Below are 21,347 nucleotides of genomic sequence, written 5' to 3'. Positions count from 1 at the left end.
TCCTGCACAATCCAGGAGAGTAGCAATCTATGGTCTAGTCCTCAAAGTGAAAATGTATGCATGCATGTATGTATGTACCTTTTATTTGAAATGACAGTAATGATGACTTCAGTTTACAACTAGTAAAAGTTCTAGGATCAGTTAAAGGATTTAACAGTTTTAAAGATACAATTGTTAAGCATGGAGACTAAAACATTTCTGTAATGTTTAATGTACAAAATGTTTTAGATGGAAATGCATTTATTTGCATTCTTGTGTTTTGTGGATATTGGAAGCTTTTATTATTGCTAATACCGGTGAGGAAGACTCGGCAGGATGCTGGGTAACAATAACAGCAGATTTGGCCCAGTTATGCTAACCTCAGTATGCAAGTCTTTGTGTATCCCCTTTGAGTAACCTCTCTGTAGTGGAATACAGAAAGCTTATAAGCCCTGCTTGGCAGTGTGTACCCAACTCTAATTCCAAAGAGTTAGTTAAAAGTGTCAGAATGGGTCTTTGTATTAGCGTCAGGAAGTCAGATACTGGCACGCACTGGAGAAAAAAAACACCTGTTGTTTTTGTTTTTTTGTTTTTAAAGACCACTATTGCTAATTCATTTACTTTTTCTAGTGTATTAGTGATTGAGGCATTGTGAAAAGGAGAAGCTGAAAAACATATTGGGAAGCTAAAACTAATAGGAACACTGGAGGTGATAATGTGGAATTGATAATCTTTCCCTGCATAATAATCACCAAAAATGAATTACCCACATCCTGGTCATAAAACATGAGGCAGGATAAAAAAATATATTGGTTCAACACCTGACTGAAACCTTTATACATGAGGAAACAAAGAGAAAAACAAGATTCAGCCTAGATACAATATGCATTCCTGGTAATATCCAGACAGTAAAAATGTGAACCGTAAGCCACAAACAAAAATAGGTGTATTTATTTCAAAGTGATAAATAAGCAAGGTTCAGAATCCTTACATTGAGTATGACACACTAAAAACAGCCCTCACCACAGAGAGGGGACGCTCAGGGTGACACTTCCAGGATTAGCTGGTGCTCTCTCATTAACTGGATGAAAAATGAACTTATATGAATAATGTAAGAGTATACCGCAGAGCGACTTAATGAGCTCCAGTAGTGTACATACTAGGGTGGGACACAATTACAATTATGTGACATTTTTTTCCAACCTATACATCATATAATAGAACTGCTGATGGAAAATACATCAGCCCATGCACGACACATGGCTTACTATTAAAAATAACAAAAACCCCTTACTCTGTCCACCTCCCTCTACGACCTACACATACATGTATACAGATTCTCAAGGCAGCAAACTTACTGATCAGTAAGTTGCTGCAGAGACAAATGCATGCTGGTTACTGGATGGTCAGTTGCGCACTGTGCACATCAGGCATTGTGTACAATGACAGTGTAACTGGTGGTGTTGCAGCGCAAATGATAAAGTCCTGCCAATGGAGGAAAATGATACTGAAGGTTTGAGTTGTAAATGCCGGCGGTCGAGGGGGAAGGTAAGTCTACTTACCCTCTACTCTCCGCAGCCCGCTCAGCTCTGTGTACAGTATAATGCACAAAATGGCAAGCTGCTCGATCAGATTGTGATGTCACTCAGGTGCTAAAAGGGAGGGGTAATTCTGTGTAAGAAAAAACAATTTGTGTTCCCTAATGCACACTGAGTGAGAAATTAATACTACATAAGTCAGATAATACGGAGATCTTAGTTGCGTATATCTGCAGATATAGGGTTAAGCCCCCAGGCCGTTCGGCAAGGCGTCTCCGTCAGTGACGCCCCCAGTGACGGAGACGCCTTGCCGAACGGCCTGGGGGCTTAACCCTATATCTGCAGATATACGCAACTAAGATCTCCGTATTATCTGACTTATGTAGTATTTATTTCTCACTCAGTGTGCATTAGGGAACACAAATTGTTTTTTCTGTGTACAATATATACAGGACACCCCCAGACATGTAGACCCCAGCCTGCTCACCTCTGTGTATGTATACAGGACACCCCCAGACATGTACACCCAGACATGAAGACCCCAGCCTGCTCATCTCTGTGTTCATATACAGGACATCCCCCCAGACATGTGGATCCCAGCCTCAGCCTGCTCACCTCTGTGTATGTATACAGGACACCCCCAGACATGTACACCCAGACATGAAGACCCCAGCCTGCTCATCTCTGTGTTTATATACAGGACATCCCCCCAGACATGTAGATCCCAGCCTCAGCCTGCTCACCTCTGTGTATATATACAGGACACCCCCAGACATGTAGACCCAAGCCTCAGACTGATCACCTCTGTATATATACAGGACACCCCCAGACATGTAGATCCCAGCCTCAGCCTGCTCACCTCTGTATATATACAGGACACCCCCAGACATGTAGATCTGTATATATACAGGACACCCCCAGACATGTAGATCCCAGCCTCAGCCTGCTCACCTCTGTATATATACAGGACACCCCCAGACATGTAGATCTGTATATATACAGGACACCCCCAGACATGTAGATCCCAGCCTCAGCCTGCTCACCTCTGTATATATACAGGACACCTCCAGACATGTAGATCCCAGCCTCAGCCTGCTCACCTCTGTATATATACAGGACACCTCCAGACATGTAGATCCCAGCCTCAGCCTGCTCACCTCTGTATATATACAGGACACCCCCAGACATGTAGATCCCAGCCTCAGCCTGCTCACCTCTGCATGATGATTTCCAGCTCCAGGGGCAGCACTGCAGCTGTATAGGGCAGGCCATATCAGGAGGAGGAGCATGGGATGGGCTGCACACGCCAGAAAGTGCAGTGAATCTGTGTCACGGCAGCCCCAAATCTGAGCCCTGGCTGCTGGTGATCCCCCCTGAATACACCCGGAAAAATATCATCTCATCCAGTGCCCACACACTAGCATCTAGTTTCCCTTTGTTGAGAGGACCTTTCACATAAGTCACTGGGTTCACGTCACAAACTATTTGGAATTGTATCCCGTGGTGCGCGTACCGGAGTGAGATACCGCAACCGAAGCACGGGGATTGTCCACTGAAGAATAACTACAACAAAGTAATGAGCAACAAACGGAGATTATAGAAAACAAATACATGCTGTAAGGGCAGAAGACCATTTCCGCCCTCACTTGATGTCACATCCAGGTCCTTTCCACGAAGAGGAAATAGACACATTCGTCCCAGCACAGGCTAGCTCCTCGTTATCTGGGAGGCAGAGCTACTTTGTGCATGGCTGGGCGGGAAGGAAGGGGAGGAGGCAGCAGTGCACGAGAGCCAGGCTAATGGCAGCACAGTGACAGCGACTGATGTGTTAGTGCTGCAGCAGCCTGTATGATGGCCACACTAGAGAGTGGTGGCTGCGGCTGAAAAGTCGCCTTACACACACAGCAGTTTTGTGCCGTATTTAAGGCTGTGCACATGCGCCGCAGCAGCAGCACGGCACAAAGAACTCGTGTGTGAAAGTGCACATTCACACACTCAGCTCACTGCCTTTAAGGACGGCACGGCAGCCGGACCTATCAGTGGATATTTCCGGCTGCAGAGGTGAGCTGCTGCCTGAAAGCCCCCATATGCAGCAATACTTAATTAAAAAACATGCACGGGAAAAAAACGGACGGCTTTTTTCCGTGCAGTCAAAACCACAGCGTGTGAAATAGCCCTAAAGCTGCTTAATGGTGGCACCGGCACTGGCTGAGTGGAATAGAAGACGTGAACATGATGCAGTTCAGCAGGCACTGCTAGGGTGCTGTAGAGAAAAGCATTTAGTCTTGCTGAAATACAAATTGTCGAAGTATGGGGCACATAATAATGATCAGTGAGATGCAGAGGAAATAGAAGCAGACACAATATGCTTAGTGCAGAAAAGGCGAGTCTGCGTAACTGATGCACACGCCACAGTGACGCATGTACCTCTGTCCTTACCATTTTATTTGCAGCAGCAAGAGCAGGTACAAATATACAAGTGTCACCAGCACTACCTAACTGCTTTTGACTGGCTGATTGTCCATTCGTCTCTCAAGCTGATGGTGTTTTCTGTTATTGCTTGTGCACACATTGGGGTATATGCAATTGCGGTCGAATTCCGGCTGGAATTCGACCGTTTTTAAATTCGACACAATTTGACAGTCACATACCCTCCCGCCGGGACCCAAATTCGACATATTCAATAAAAAACGGATTCGACAGTCCCGCTGTCGAAAAACGGACCAATTGACGGATAGTGTGCATCCTGGATTCGACTTTTTGGATGGCACGAAAGTGTTTAAAAAACCCAGAAAAAAATTGCGTGGGGTCCCCCCTCCTAAGCATAACCAGCCTCGGGCTCTTTGAGCCGGTCCTGGTTGTAAAAATACGGGGGGGAAATTGACAGGGGATCCCCCGTATTTTTACAACCAGCACTGGGCTCCACTAGCTGGAAAGATAATGCCACAGCCGGGGGACACTTTTATACTGGTCCCTGCGGCCGTGGCATTAAATCCCCAACTAGTCACCCCTGGCCGAGGTACCCTGGAGGAGTGGGGACCCCTTAAATCAAGGGGTCCCTCCCTCCAGCCACCCAAGGGCCAGGGGTGAAGCCCGAGGCTGTCCCCCCCCCATCCAAGGGCTGCGGATGGGGGGCTGATAGCCTTGTATCAAATAAAAAAATATTGTTTTTTTGTAGCAGAACTACAAGTCCCAGCAAGCCTCCCCCGCAAGCTGGTACTTGGAGAACCACAAGTACCAGCATGCGGGGGGGAAACGGGCCCGCTGGTACCTGTAGTTCTACTGCAAAAAAATACCGAAATAAAAACAGTACACAGACACCGTGAAAGTGAAACTTTATTACATACATGCATACCGACACGCACATACTTACCTATGTTGATACGAGGCTCGGTTCACTTCTCCAAGTAGAATCCATGGGGTACCTGAAAATAAAATTATACTCACCAAAATCCAGTGTAGATCTGTCCTCTTCTGTTTTGTAATTCACGTACATGGCAAATAAATAAAACACATTTACCCGGACCACGCACTGAAAGGGGTCCCATGTTTACACATGGGACCCCTTTCCCCGAATGCCGAGGCCCCCCGTGACTCCTGTCACAGAGGGTCCCTTCAGCCAATCAGGGAGCGCTGACCGCGAGTGACCTCACCGCTGACCGCAAAGTTCCCACCATTGAAGATAATGGAGCGGCTGTGCTAGCTCAGCTCAGACGCGCACAGCCAATCAGGAGAGTGCCACGACGTGGCGCTCCCAGATTGGCTGAAGGGACCCTCTGTGACAGGAGTCACGGGGGGTCCCGGCATTCGGGGAAAGGGGTCCCATGTGTAAACATGGGACCCCTTTCAGTGCGTGGTCCGGGTAATGTGGTTTGTTTTTTTGCCGAGTACGTGGATTATAAAGAGAAGAGGACAGATGCTACACAGGATTTTTGTGAGTATAATTTTATTTTCAGGTACCCCATGGATTCTACTTGGAGAAGTGGACCGAGCCTCGTGTCAACATAGGTAAGTATGTGTGTGTCGGTTTGCATGTATGTAATAAAGTTTTACTTTCACGGTGTCTGTGTACTGTTTTTATTTGGGTATTTTTTTGCAGTAGAACTACAGGTACCAGCGGGCCCGTTTCCCCCCGCATGCTGGTACTTGTGGTTCTCCAAGTACCAGCTTGCGGGGGAGGCTTGCTGGGACTTGTAGTTCTGCTACAAAAAACAATATTCTTTTATTTGACACAAGGCTATCAGCCCCCCATCCGCAGCCCTTGGATGGGGGGGACAGCCTCGGGCTTCACCCCTGGCCCTTGGGTGGCTGGAGGAAGGGGACCCCTTGATTTAAGGGGACCCACTCCTCCAGGGTACCCCGGCCAGGGGTGACTAGTTGGGGATTTAATGCCACGGCCGCAGGGAGCGGTATAAAAGTGTCCCCCGGCTGTGGCATTATCTCTCCAGCTAGTGGAGCCCGGTGCTGGTACAAAAAATACGGGGGACCCCTACTCTTTTTGTCCCCCGTATTTTTTGCACCAGGACCAGGCGCAGAGCCCGGTACTGGTTGTTAAAATACGGGGGATCCCCTGTCATTTTTTTCCCGTATTTTGGCAACCAGGACCGGCTCAAAGAGCCCGAGGCTGGTTATGCTTAGGAGGGGGGACCCCACGCATTTTTTTTCCTGATTTTTACCCCATTACATGAAAAAAATATATATATTTTTTAAATATATACATAATACTTGTGCCTCCTAAATAGACAAACCAAGTACCTGGGCCCTCATTCCGAGTTGTTCGCTCGCAAGCTGCTTTTAGCAGCTTTACACACGCTAAGCCGCCGCCTACTGGGAGTGAATCTTAGCTTCTTAAAATTGCGAACGAAAGATTCGCAATATTGCGAAAAGACATCTCTGTGCAGTTTCTGAGTAGCTCGAGACTTACTCTGCCAGTGCGATCAGTTCAGTGCTTGTCGTTCCTGGTTTGACGTCACAAACACACCCAGCGTTCGCCCAGACACTCCTCCGTTTCTCCAGCCACTCCCGCGTTTTTCCCAGAAACTAGCGTTTTTTCCCACACGCCCATAAAACGGCCTGTTTCCGCCCAGAAACACCCACTTCCTGTCAATCACATTACGATCACCAGAACGAAGAAAAAGCCGTGAGTAAAATTCCTAACTGCATAGCAAATTTACTTGGCGCAGTCGCAGTGCGAACATTGCGCATGCGCACTAAGCGGAAAATCGCTGCGATGCGAAGAAATTTACCGAGCGAACAACTCGGAATGACCCCCCTAATCCCTTCTAATATAAATAGATATGCTATTACCAATAAAAAAAACATGTTTTTAAAATTTTTTATTAGATTCCGCCAGCAAAGTGTGGCGGATTGAAAATGACGAATTTACTGTCTAAAAGCACTGTTGTCGAATTTACAATCTTCAATTGAATATACTTTTGTCGAAATGCCGCATTTGTACCATTGCAGAAATGTTGAATTTGACAAATGTCGAATTTCAAAAAGTCGAATTTGGAATGGCCGTTTTTTTGACGAAAAGTACTGAATTGCATTGTCGATTTTTTTTTTCTTTTCGAAAATGTCCCGTTTTCCGACATTTTCGGGGATTCGATCGCAATTGCATATACCCCTTAGTATTTTTTTTTTTTTGTATTTTTAAGTTGTCTGAAACCCAGTAGTAAATGTGTATTTTACAATGTAAAGAAATTGTTAAAGCAGTTGGTGTAAGCTTATGTGATGTATGCATGCTGGTATCAAACTGATTGCATCTGCAATGTTTGTAGCCTAGCATATGCCCATAGTTTGTGTCCACAGCAGTGTCTGCTAAAGTGTGTACACTATTGCATTGAGCAAAAAGGGCCTCAAGATGGGTCAGAAATGGATATTTGAGAAGGACGTGAGAAAGAGGAAATGGCAGTGTATATGAAATAGATTGAGAAGTATTAAAGTCAGGAACCATTTGAGAGCAGGACAGAGAGAGACTGAAAAGAGAAGTATAAAGGAAAAGAAACTGAGATGAAGAAATAGTTATGGGACTAATCTAATAATACGAGTTAGAGAAAGCAATAAGAATATAGAGACAGCTGCAGAACATAGAGGGACTGCTACCCAGCCACAAGAGGAAACGAAACAGACAGTGCTAGAGTTCATAGTTTGTCACTGATGAGTACAGAACACAGAGCACAGAAAGTGGAGAAATACACCATATAGACTATAACATACCCCAGACAGCGTTTTGATTTTTTGTTGATGCAACTTTTTCATAGACAGGGCCGGCAACAGAAATTGTGGGGCCCAGTACACTTATGTCTCTGGAGCGCGCCTCCCCCCATCTTTTTCTCACTCTGAGATCTAAGAGGGTGTTGACTCTTAGGCAACTAATAGGTACTCTAGACTTCATCATAACGACCACTTTGCTATATACTGAATATAATGAATCTAGATTGATAGTTCTCCTGGGTTAAATTAACAACAAAGATTTTTATAAAAATAAATGACCTATGTAGCTAATGTCTGCCCACGTAATTTTAAAATGTTAGAATAGAATTTCCCCTAACAAATTTTCTAATAGAACTGTAGCCCGAGAGACTAACCAGCCACACGTGTAATGGCGGCCGCGGCACTGAAGGGGTTAACCCCTAGTGCCCGGCGCCATTAGGAGGACAATGGGCGCTTGGCGCCACTACTAAACTGTACACTGGCGCTAGTCGCCATCTTTAAATGTATTGTGGGTGTTAGGCACCGGGTATTTAAAATATGTTTAATAATGTGTCATATGTTATATCGCTGCGTAGTGTGCAGTTGGAGAATGTTGAAATGATCGACAGGGCACTTATGAGGAAAGTACAAGGTATTTTGTATCTAAAAAGGCCTTGAAAATAGTTTGTGAGACACTTTTTGCATAGGAAGTCGTATGGTAATTGTCCTAGCTCCAGACTTGCTATGTACAAGTAAGTGTCAATTAGCCGGCCTCTTGGTGGCCAAACATCTTTGAAATGCAAACGAAGGTGGAAGGAAGACTGTTTGTTGTGTTGCAGCCTTTCCTGTTGTAATCCCAAACACTGGGTTTGCATGGAGATGTGAATGAGGCAGAAACATTTGTATTTTGAAGCTATGTGATAAATTTATCAATAGTGAATGTTAAACTGATACCAAACGTTGTCTGTGTGACAGGAAGGAGGATATTGGTTTTTTTTTGCACTTATCTCCTTTTGAAATGTAATTTATTTATTTGTATTTTGTAAGATATCCTGATTGGATGGAAAGGACTCAGGGCTTACCCCCCTCTGTTGTACTGTGTGGAAAATTTACATAAAAAGGAGGCCTGCGCGCATCCAGTGTGTATTATACCAACTACTTTCTGCTGTAAACAACTTGCTGTATTGCTCAGCCTTTTTGAAGGCTGTATTTGGGCAAATAAAGATCTTCTGCCTAAAGACGACGCTTCATCTTGTGACCTGCAAGCCTATGCAAAACATAGCCCCATTCTCCGGCTGTCCCGGGAGCACCCCAACGTCTCCAAGTTCCGCCTTCCGCCAGCTACCGGTAGAGGACTAGTGGGGATTCGTCAATACCACACAGGTGTGGTAAGGCAGTGTGTCGGCACATACAGAGCAGAACCGTGGTTCCAAACGCCACGGCAGGTTAGGAGTTTGATGGTGGCAGCATAAACCCGCCCACAGCGCAGTGGGAGGAGTCAGTAACAGGCGGTTACTGATGGTAAGCGGGAATCCCCTATGTGGTCAGGTCCCGTGTGACCTAAGCATCCATTCTGTGTACTGGGGACGGGACGCGAAAGCGGTGACTGCTTTTTGTACGAGACGGTCCGGTCACAGAAATTGGTGACAGCAGTGGGATAATCCCAGGCGGCTTTTCGGTCACCCGATTGGAGAAGCCGAGTTACTCAGGAGAGGAGTAACTGCAGTGCAGGAGAACGCACAAGATGGCGGACTTCAGCGGAATGTCCAAGGATGATTTGGAGATTGTGTGTCGGCAGAAGGGTGTGGAGATCCCTTCCAACTCGTCCAAGAGTGTCATGAGGGCGGCGCTCATGAACTTGGAAGAGTCCCGCCGGACGGCGGTAGAGAGCGCTGAGGGCATCGGAGAGGACAGGCCACCAGTGGACCTTCGTAAGGAACCGGTGAGACCCACAAGCCCCACCCCCTCTCGCAGCAGCAATGTTTCCCAGCAATCCCTAGCAGGGCCAGGATCCCAACGTCCCAGGGGGGGTGGCATGGATAGCCTAGCGGATCGGCTAGCGGAATTGGGGGAAAGGGCAACGGAGCAAGAACGCTTGATCATCATCCAGATGTGGTGTGATGAGCGGGCACCACAGGCCGTGGTACCCCGGGAGCCGTTGTCAGCTGCTGCACACAGATCGGGACTCATTCAGTTTGCAGACAGTGATGGGGACATTGATGGACATTTACAAGTTTTTGAGAGGACTTGCAGACTACATGAATTACCCAAGTCGGAGTGGGTGAGACACCTTGTGCCCACTCTGCATGCAGAGGCCTTGGAGGCCTATCGAGGAGTGGCCACAGAGGACTGTGGGGATTTCGACGAAGTCGCGAAGGCCCTCCTCCAGCGATTCTTCATTACTCCAGAGTCTTACAGGAAGAAGTTCAGAGACTTGCCCAAGGAATCCTAGCAGCACCCATGAGCAGTTCGCCACCCAGCTGCGGCAGTACGTGGTGAAGTGGGTGAAGGATTCTGAAGCCACTACATGGGACGCACTGATCGACCTGATCTGCTGGGAGCAGTTCTATCGCAGGTGCGCCCCAGAAGTGAAGGAGTGGGTGCTAGACCGGGAGCCACCCAGCTTAAAGATGGCTGCCCAGTTAGCCGACAAGTATGTGGCAATTCGGCCACACGGGCAGAAGCGCCCAGCCAGCAGCCAGCTCCAAAAGACTGTACCACCAGGGGGACACCCCTCTTCAGCTCATCACCCCCAAAGACAATCTTCCTTCAACCCGGGTGCTCTTGGCCAGCAACCGGACCGCAGTGTCCCTGCAAGTGATCGGAGATCATCGGTTCCACGACTGGAGAAGAAGTGCTATGGCTGTGGGAAAATCGGACATCTGAGGATGAACTGTCCTGCATCCCAAGCACCCCAGACTCGTGCCCCAAATCCGAATGCTGGAGCCCGGCTCGCTTGTTTGACGAGTGGAGATGAGCCTACAGAGACTGTTCCCCCTCCAGTCAGTCCGATGGAGTGTGGCGAGAAACAGGTGCACTCTGCGGAGAGAGTTACCTGCATAGCCAAACAGCCCCTACACAATATGTGGAGGCACCTGCAGCCGGTCCACGTGGGACCCCTGCAAGGGGAAGGCCTAAGAGACTCTGGGGCCTCAATCACTGTGGTGAGCCCCCACCTTATAGATCCTGCTGCAGTATTGCAGGGTCGCACTGCCAAGGTCACTCTGGCAGATGGAACGGGGAAAGAGGTTCCCATGGCAGGAGTCTACTTGGATTGGTGAGCTGGACCAGAGTTGCGAGAAGTTGCTGTCATGGATGGTCTCCCAACTGATGTGGTCCAAGGAAATGATCTGGGTGGTGGGATCGTCACCACGTTTGCTGGCGCCATTTCCCGGAGTCAATTTCCACAACCACCGTTGACATCAGCTAGTCCAGCACAGCACAGCCCAAAGGAAAAGACTACAGCTGCTAGACAACTGCCAGCACAGCCAACCACAGCATCAACCAGCCCAGAGGAAAAGATTACAGCGGCTAGATCGGCACATCGACCCCGCATGCCTTTTTGCCTCTGGTATGCCTACGTCCCCTAGCAACGCAGAGGATGTTGGGTCCAGCTCGTTTGATCCTGTGGGGGTGCCCAATGATGCTCCTGACCCAAGTGGTTTGCCAACTTTGGCGGTGAGTATGAGAAACCATACTGACTTTTCCATGACTGACCCCTACCAGACTGACCCTAGTAGTCCCCACCTAGACCCTCCTGTAGTGTGTCCCAATTTAGGAGAGATTGAGGGCCGCAGGCAGGAGTTTAGGGAGGCTCAACTCTCTGACCCATCCCTGAAGGGCATGAGGCGCCACTCTGGCAGCGGCCTTGACAGGGTTGGGGCAGGAAGTTTGACCTGGCGGGAAGGGTTAAGGTACAGGGTAGACAGGAAAGTGGGAGGGGATAGACCAGATAGGGAACATGTCCATCTGGTCCCACCCAGGGAACTTTCATGCGCAACCGGTGTTGGTTGCCAGCGAAACCCCTTTGGACAGACCGTACCCTGAAGTGCCTGTCACAGAGCTTACCCTGGTCTGGAATGTCGGATGACGCCCAGACCAACTGTAAGGCTGGTGCCATGCGTTGGCAGCTGGGGCACTCCAGCATTTGTGTTGTCTCTGGGCCTCTGCCCATAGGAGAACCTTTACAGCGAGTTGCTGTGGACATAACAGGTCCCCTGCCTGTGCGCAGTAGATCGGGGAAGACACGCAGCCTTCCTGTAGTGGATGCCACACAGGATCCAGAGGCTGGTGGTCTGGCCACCATCACTGTGGCACAGGTAGTTGACGAGGAGGAAAGAGTAGGCCTAGGTGACAGGGTAGGCTTCCCGAGTCATAGGTCGACAGAGGAGGATTGGAGGGCAGGTCTGACAGGGCAGAGAGTTGCCAGATAGGAATGACGGAGGTGCAGTGCCTGGGGCACCATGTGGGAGAAGACAGGGGTAGGCCCAAACCAGAGGGGGTAGAGGCAACCAGAGGCTGTCCCCGACTCACATCACCCAGACTGGTACTGACCCTAGAACCTGTAAGGCCCTACGGACATGTTGTCATTGACTTTAGTCTTGTAGTGAACCCCTTTACAGAGATGGCTAGGAAGGGCACTCCCAAGTCAGTGGACTTTGCACCCGCTTGTGAGTTGGCATTCCAGTCATTGAAGGAGGCTCTGGTACCCGCTCCAGTGCTGATGGCGCACATTCTTGACCAGGACTGTGTTTTACGAACTACTGCGCCACTGCACGGACTGGGAGCAGTACTGAGCCAGGAGGAGCCATATAGGCAGGAGCACCCTGTGGCCTGTTTGAGCAGAATACTGCTATTGTGGGAGGTGGGGTATGCCACAATTGGGACACCTTGGGTGGCACTTGTGTGTAACTGGCCACCCACCGTGGTGACTTACCACCCACCTGTTAGGTGGCTGCAACCTACCTTGGGGAAATTGGACAGACTTTTGTGGTGGAGCCTTGAACTTGGACTTCAGGTGGACTATTTGAACATTGTGCACCCACGAAGAGAGGCCCACTGCACTATGGATGAACTGTCTAGGCCGGAGCCTACACCCCCCATGTAGCGTCCCCTTCAACCCAACAGACTGCGGTACCAGGAGCCATATCGTTGGGACATGACTCGCTGGTTTTCCCGCTTGAATTGAGGGGGGAGGAGTGTGGCCGGAGAGACAAACCAGCCACACGTGTAACGGTGGCCGCGGCACTGAAGGGGTTAACCCCTAGTGCCCTGTGCCATTAGGAGGACAATGGGCACTTGGCGCCACTTTTAAACTGTGTACTGGTGCCATCTTTAAATGTATTGTGGGTGCTAGGCACCGGATATTTAAAATATGTTTAATAATGTGTCATATGTTATATCGCTGCGCAGTTGGAGAATGATGGACAGGGCACTTATGAGGAAAGTACAAGGTATTTTGTTTCTAAAAAGGCCTTGAAAATAGTTTGTGAGACACTTTTTACATAGGAAGTCGTATGATAATTGTCCTAGCTCCAGACTTGCTATGTACAAGTAAGTGTCAATTAGCCGTCCTCTTGGTGGCCAAACATCTTTAAAATGCAAACGAAGGTGGAAGGAAGACTGTTTGTTGTGTTGCAGCCTTTCCTGTTGTAATCCCAAACACTGGGTTTGCATGGAGATGTGAATGAGACAGAAACATTTGTATTTTGCAGCTATGTGATAAATTTATCAATAGTGAATGTTAAACTGATTCCAAACGTTGTCTGTGTGACAGGAAGGAGGATATTATTATTTTTTTGCACTTATCTCCTTTTGAAATGTAATTTATTTATTTGTATTTTGTAAGATATCCTGATTTGGATGGAAAGGACTCAGGGCTTACCCCCCCTGTTGTACTGTGTGGAAAATTGACATAAAAAGGAGGCCTGCACGCATCCAGTGTGTTTTATACCAACTGCTTTCTGCTGTGAACAGCTTGCTGTATTGCTCAGCCTTTTTGAAGGCTGTATTTGGGCAAATAAAGATCTTCTGCCTAAAGACGACGCTTCATCTTGTGACCTGCAGGCCTATGCAAAACATAGCCCCGTTCTCCGGCTGTCCTGGGAGCACCCCAACGTCTCCAAGTTCCGCCTTCCGCCAGCTACCGGTAGAGGACTAGTGGGGATTCGTCAGTACCACACAGGTGTGGTAAGGCAGTGTGTCGGCACATACAGAGCAGAACCGTGGTTCCAAACGCCACGGCAGGTTAGGAGTTTGATGGTGGCAGCATAAACCCGCCCACAGCGCAGTGGGAGGAGTCAGTAACAGGCGGTTACTGACGGTAAGCGGGAATCCCCTATGTGGTCAGGTCCCGTTTGACCTAAACATCCATTCTGTGTACTGGGGACGGGACGCGAAAGCGGTGACTGCTTTTCGTACGAGACCGTCCAGTCACAAGAACCTAAATTCAATACAAGGTACATCTACCAGAAATTATCCATAATGGTACGTCAGTGATAGACAGCCTGCACAGTATCCAGGGCCCACCTAAGTATACTGTGCAGCCGTTTTGAAGGTTAATAGCAGTAATAAGTAAAAAAAATATCTATTGTTGTATCGCATTGTGATTTAAGACACACATTCCAGCGAAAAAGACTCTCAGCGCAAGTGTAGTCTCACAGGACCTAGCACGCCGAGTACAGATGTTTGATGTAAGTGTAGCAGTAGTATATTACCCCTTTCACACTTGTGTCACAGCTGCGAAACCCCTTTCTTACTGCACGTTGGTCCCAAGTTATTACTGGGTCGTCACATTCATGTCTGCCACGCCATGTCACTCCCTTTAGGCGGGACTCGAGAAACACAACCAATCAGCACAGTGGCGGAACTAGCGAGCGGTGGGCCCAGGTGCGACAAAATGCTTTGGCCCCTCCCCCCATCCAAGTCCACCCCCTCACCCCTAGAGAGGATCTGGTGAGGGGGACCTGCTCAGGGCCAGAGAAATGGATACCTAGCAACAGTGCTGTAACTAGACATTTTAGCACTGTGTGCAAGAAACGGCATCGGAGCCTCCGCTCCATGTAAAACAGGGACAGTGCGCGCCGCAAAAAATATAGGGGCGTGGCTTCTTGGGGAAGGAGTGTGGCCACAAAATAATACCAATTCATATAACGGTGCACAGTAGTCTCCACTATTGAAATTACGCCGCACAGTAGCACCACTACACCAGGTAGAGCCCCTTTTACACCTTACAGCGGACAGATTCCCCTTTTTACACAATACGGCAGTGTCCCCTTTTTACACATTACGGCAGACAGTGTCCCCTTTTTACACATTACGGCCGACAGCGTCCCCTTTTTACACATTACGGCAGACAGCGTCCCCTTTTTACACATTATGGCAGACAGCACCCCCTTTTTACACATTACGGCAGACAGCGCCCCCTTTTTACACATTAAGGCAAACAGAATATATAGATAGATAGAAAGAAAGAAAGAGAATTATACTTACTGTCTCCGCTGGCTCAGGCTCCTCGGTGCAGCTCTTGCAGCAGAGATCCAGGGCAGGGGAGAAGGGAAGCGCTGTGAATGCGCTTCCCAGCATTCACAGCGGCGGAGGACAGCCTATGGTGAAGGAAAGGGACAGCAGCAGCGCCTCCACCAATTACACAGCGCTGCTGCGGCTCCCTCCTCCACCTCCCTCTCCCCTGTGGACTCATTACATGCCGCGCTGCTTTAGGCCCCTGGACAGTGGCGGGCCCCAGTGCAAGGCACTGCTTGCACTGGCGGTAGTTCCGCCACTGAATCAGCAGCTTTGATAGGTGACCCAGGTCAAATAACCTGGGTCGCAACTATCAGAGCGCATTATATCTGGGTCAGTCACGGGTTCAACCCTGGTCGCACAACCCAGATTTACTCTTTCACAGCATTTGTCCCAAAAATATCCTAGGTCAGAGGATTGGTGTGAAAGGGGTATATGAGGACACACCTTTGTCTTAAGTGGTACTCGGGGTGTGGTATACAGCAGTTTATTGTTCCTAAGTGGTTTGCTAGTTTAGTTGAAGACCCAATCCTTTTGGGGGTGTATAAATATATGCCCATAAAAATCTGTTGGTAAAGTCAGTCCACGTAATAATCTGAATATTTTAGCATTTCATAGACCTTGAAAACAGCATCCAAGTATTTGTTAGAAAATGTTATTACTTATTTACTTTGATCGGTCAATGAATGGAGAGACGCTCACCTCGTGGCCTGTGGACTCTGGTGCCTTTTCTCACTTGTTTCTTGGAGCAACACAATCCTGCTGTTCTGATCTACACTAATCTACATGACTTGTAACTTGGCTTCTGTCCCAGGCACGCTCATTGAAGGAAGGAGAAAGAAAACATTACAAAGGTCACACATAGTATGCAGAGCTCTTGAACTGCAAAAGTAATACTTTACCAAAAGGAAAAAACTCACCATTTTACAGATTATTAAGTAAAATCACGCCAGAAATGTGTTGCTGAACTGTTTTCAGCATCTAAACACGTCTGGGTCAGTCTAATTTTAGACTGGTGTGCTCATGAAAACAAAGTAAAGGCTGTAAACAAAAGCGTTGACCCACTCAGGAACAGCACGTCTTTGCAAGCGAGGGATTTCTTACCGCATTCCAGTATTGCAAAACAGAGAGTCCACGCAAGTTATTTAATGAGAAAAAGTAGATATATGGCCATTATATCGGTACGTCTTATTTGTCAGGACAGCGCTTGATTGGTAGAGCTCCCAGAGACATTTCGTAATAAAACTACAGTGGCAAGCGCAGGATTTAGCGAGGGGGGTTTCCGTGGGTGGGTGGGTGGGTAGGTGGGTGTGTATGTATATGTGCAGGTATGTGTAATAAATATATATATAGATATATACACACACACACACACACACACACACACACACACACAAACATACATACATATATATGTACGGAGGCAGGACGGCACTCATTGAGACTGGTAAACCATAGAAAATCAGCACAGGACGCTGAAGCTTTTTGTCAACGTTTCAGAGTTAGACTCCTTTAAAAGAGTCTAACTCTGAAACGTTGACAGCTACAGCGTCCTGTGCTGATTTTCTATGGTTTACCAGTCTCTATGAGTGCCGTCCTGCTTCCATACATATTATCTGATTCTGACGGGCTTCGGAGCATGTTGTGCGGTACTAGTAAGGAGTGCCATTCATCATTTGCAGATATATATATATATATATTTATTTATTTGTGTGGTCGTCTGGCACTCTGGATGATAAAAAGCAAAGATGCCAGGGTGCCCTCCTGAAATTAATATAACCGGTAATCCTCCTTGGGTCCTGTGATAGGACCTCTATTGAAGAAAAATGGGCGGCACTCCAAGGACTTAAATAAAGTCAAACTGTATTAAAAAAAAAAAATTAATGGCGCAAAAAACAACGTTTCAAGGCTCTACAGCCTTTCCATCAGGTTATGCATTATAGCTGAGGTGAAAAAAAACAGTGGTATTTTGTTTATTGTTTTTGACCTCCCCTATAATGCATAACCAGATGAAAAGGCCGTAGAGCCTTGAAACGTTGTTTTTTGCACCATGAAATTTATTTTTTGAATACAGTTTCACTTTATTTAAGTCCCTGGAGTGCCGCCTATTTTTCTTCAATAGAGGTCCTATCACAGGACCCAGGGAGGATTACCGGTTTTATGTATGTATATATATATATATATATATATCACATTTATATATATATTCACAAACTCACACATGTAAACACACATACATACACTCACATGTAAACACACATACATACATACATACTGTACATACACAAGCTCACACACAAACCCACATACATACATACATACATACATGCATTCATATCATACAAAAACACACTTAAACAATGATTTAAAACTTACATACAGAGGGGCGACAGCGTGAGGACAGAGGGAGCTGCTGTAGCTGAGCATGCGCAGCCAGCAGCTCCCCCGGCACCCGGGACATTCTCTAAGCAGAGAGCTGTATAGCTCTCTGCTCTTGCTACAGCTCCGTCCGCGATCGCGGCTTTTGTTGAGACGAAGACAGCTGTGTCTCCGTCTCAAAACATTTTTTGGGGTCATCAGGGGGGGTTTCCAGGTACTCGGAAACTCCCCCCCCTGCGTGCGCCACTGAACTATAGGCGTATTTGCAAAGACAAAAGATGTCTCACTGGGGCACTGTTAATCCAAAAATGGACATGTGAATATGTATAAATTACAACTTTCAATTAAATACCCTAAAAAAACAGTAAGAAAAAAAAAATAGGATAGAAAAACATGTATCACTAATATGTGATCATCACGAAATAAATGCACTAAATGCACAAATAAATGTGCTAATTGCACATATGGCAAAAATATTGAGATATCCCTTATTGTTCCTGAAATTCAGGTCATGAAAAAGCGTTAAATTGATTCAAGGGATGTGATCAGACCCGGTAATCGTCATATCTATCAGTCAAAAATTATTCTGAGCCCAATGTAGTGGTGAATAAATGGTGCTGGATAAATATAAACCATAAAGCCAAGAGTCACCAAGTGTATATCATAGTGAACTGTGTAACATCAATGCCTGTAAAAGCACATAATCCATGTGCAAACGGTATTACTCAGAATCAGACAGACCCCTTTACGCACGATACATGGACAGTGGGCACACCAGTGATCTCAATACTGCAATCTATACATACAGTATATGACCATAAATGTTATATTGGTTCAAGTCCAGCTATACTGGACCAAATTGGTCAACTTCACAGCGATATCCAAAGGCAATTCACAGAGAATTAAATTATCACTTTTATGAATGCCTAGGACTGTGAGACTTTATTTATATTCTAGTAGGGTATCTTTAAGTATACATGGGGTATATTTAATTAGGGTCGAAAACTGCCGTCTGTCGAAAAGACGGCAGTTTTCGACTTTTTAAGGTCGAATAGTGATTCGACCTATTCAGTCCCATCAGTTTTTATTCGACAAGTCGTGGAATTCGACCTGTCGAATAGTACGTGAATCGGTGGTATAGCTGCCGATTCACGTACTTTTGAGTGAAACAGGGCTAAATTCGACAGGATTTGGCCCCATTTCCGACCATCTCAGTCTGACATAAAAAAATGTCTGACTGAGATGTGGGACCCAAAGGAGGAGAGGGGGGGAGCCGCGGGGAGACGGGGCAGCCGCAGGGCATACAGGGGAGAGCAGCGCTACAGCACAGAGCTGCAGCAGGATGTCTCACAGCCGCGCCGCTCACGGCAGTGTCCACTCGGCTCCAGCAAGTGAGATCACGTTTGCTGGGGCCGGGTGGACACTGCCGTGAGGTCGGTTGGCTATGAGACGTCCTTCTGCAGCGCTGCTCTCCTCCGCGTCTGCCCGCGGCTGTGCCCGCTGGTTTCCCCGTGGCTCCCCCCCCCCCCCTCTGCCCCTCTGGGTCCCTCATCTCAATTCGACTTTTTAAAAGTCGAATTGAGATGAGATTGAATAGGGGTTGTCGGATCCATTCCGACAAATGCATGTCGGAATGGATCCGACCCTAATTGAATATACCCCATAGAATAAATACAAAGATGTCTGTACAGTCACAACAGATCAACAAAAATATCCTTCCCTCAAATTAGTTTGAATTATAAATGCAAAACAGTTGTGTAAGAAATCTCATGATTTATCAGCATCTGATTGCTATTGTATATCAATAAATATATAAGAATGTAAGCAATCTCTGAGGTTCAAAACTTCATTAGTGATCCTATACCTTGCCTGTGGAAAAACATCATATGTTTATCTCTCTCTCTCTCTCTCTCTCTCTCTCTCTCTCTATATATATATATATATATATCACACCATATATATATATGTCGCCCTATAATATCAGTAGATCAGCAAATGAAATATTTTTGTAGACATATATCCCCAGCTTTTAATCAGGACTAGGTGTCAGAGGAAGGGATGTAGTTAGGTGACCGGCCGTCAGCATACTGGCGCCGGGATCTCGACTTCCAGAATGCCGGCAGGGGGCCCAGGACTATTCCCACTCGTGGGTGTACACGACACCCATAGAGTGGGAATAGAACCTGTGGCGAGCGTAGCGAGCCCTGCAAAGGCCTTCGTTGCGCTCGCCCCCTGGGCGGCCGAGATCCTGTCGTCAGTATGCTGACCGATGGGATCCCAATCGCCGGTCACCGAACCCCAATCCGTCAGGAATATGGATAAGAGACAAAGGTACCAAGGTTTGCTTATGTGCCTCACCACTTCTACTGTCAGTGGTTTTGCATGCATGGAACCAATTATTTTTCATTATCAGGAATATGGGCTGGATGGTAAATGTTAGCCTGGGGGGCAAGCACACAGCACTTCCCAATGAGCAACTGCCTCTCCTTAACCACTTGCCTGATGTAGACACATGAGATGCGACCAAGTTAAGCTGGGCATTCCCTCACATGTTTGCCCCTGGTGCGTCCATATTAGACATGCCCACCGGCGGCTGCTGGAAGGTACTCTTCCTGCACACCAGCCTCACAGGGCAAAAGCTGCCCACGCTACTCCCCTGGCCACACTGACTCAGACTGTGTGGTTGGAAATGCTTACAGGATAACCCACAGTCTGAGCTGCCGCACATTCCCCCAGTGTCGTGTCCACCCCCACTCCCTGGCAGTGCCGCAGCTGTGATGGGAGTGCAACAAGAATGCCCACCCGTGCTGCTAAATAATTGCTTGTATTTAATGTTGTATCATCTGTTTGCTTTCATTTTCTTTTCTATTACTTTTTGTTTATTTTTTTAAGGCATAATGCATTTTGTGATTGCTTAGTTTTATCAGATATATGTATGGACAGAAAATATAACTTATGGATCTTCTCTCCATAGTTTCCTGGCATGCTGCCTGGGAGAGGCTCTTCTAGTGTATGCAGCGAGGACCGGTGCATGAAAAATACCGGTTATGTTGGTAACGGATGCTCTCAAAACTAGATTATTTCCACAATTATCCATTCCTGCGAGAAGCACCAAGCAAGAATTTGTTTTATTGACTTTAAATATTCTATACATTATGATTTTAATGAAAAGGAAGTTTACAAATGTTTTTCAACTTGTGTTTACAAACTAGTCTGTCAGGTAGAGATGACTTTGGCATTGAAGAGAACCAAAGTATAACCCTATAACACTGTGTGTAAAGGATTACTTATGGATTATGCAGTGACACTAATAATATTGGTAGAGAAGCAGCAACTGTATATAATGCACCATGGGGGTAATTCTGAGTTGATCGCAGCAGGAACTTTGTTAGCAGTTGGGCAAAACCATGTGCACTGCAGGGGAGGCAGATATAACATGTGCAGAGAGAGTTAGATTTGGGTGGGTTATTTTGTTTCTGTGCAGGGTAAATACTGGCTGCTTTATTTTTACACTGCAATTTAGATTGCAGATTGAACACACCCCACCCGGGTGTAGTATGGTATGCCGGCGGTAGGGCTCCCGGCGACCAGCATACCGGCGCCGGGAGCCCGACCGCCGGCATACCGACACCGTGGCGAGCGCAAAGGAGCCCCTTGCGGGCTCGCTGCGCTCGCCACGCTACGGGCACGGTGGCCACGCTATTTTATTCTCCCTCCAGGGGGGTCGTCGACCTT

General features: G+C 47.2%; 1 protein-coding gene across 2 annotated transcripts in view; it reads left to right on the top strand.

Annotated features, from left to right (window-relative positions):
* TMEM241 (transmembrane protein 241) overlaps positions 1-21,021 on the top strand; it is a 381,772-nt gene extending 360,751 nt beyond the window's left edge. For both annotated transcript variants that reach the window (XM_063923592.1, XM_063923591.1), the window contains one exon: positions 20,587-21,021. In XM_063923592.1, the coding sequence (XP_063779662.1) occupies positions 20,587-20,688 (102 nt within the window). In that variant the 3' untranslated portion in view covers positions 20,689-21,021. The remainder of the gene's footprint in view (positions 1-20,586) is intronic.
* Positions 21,022-21,347: the final 326 nt, after the last annotated feature.

This window comes from Pseudophryne corroboree, chromosome 5 (genome assembly GCF_028390025.1).
Source record: "Pseudophryne corroboree isolate aPseCor3 chromosome 5, aPseCor3.hap2, whole genome shotgun sequence".
Classification (NCBI taxonomy): Eukaryota; Metazoa; Chordata; class Amphibia; order Anura; family Myobatrachidae; genus Pseudophryne; species Pseudophryne corroboree.
Note: the sequence above shows the minus strand (reverse complement) of the source record. Positions and strands in the feature narration are given on the sequence as shown.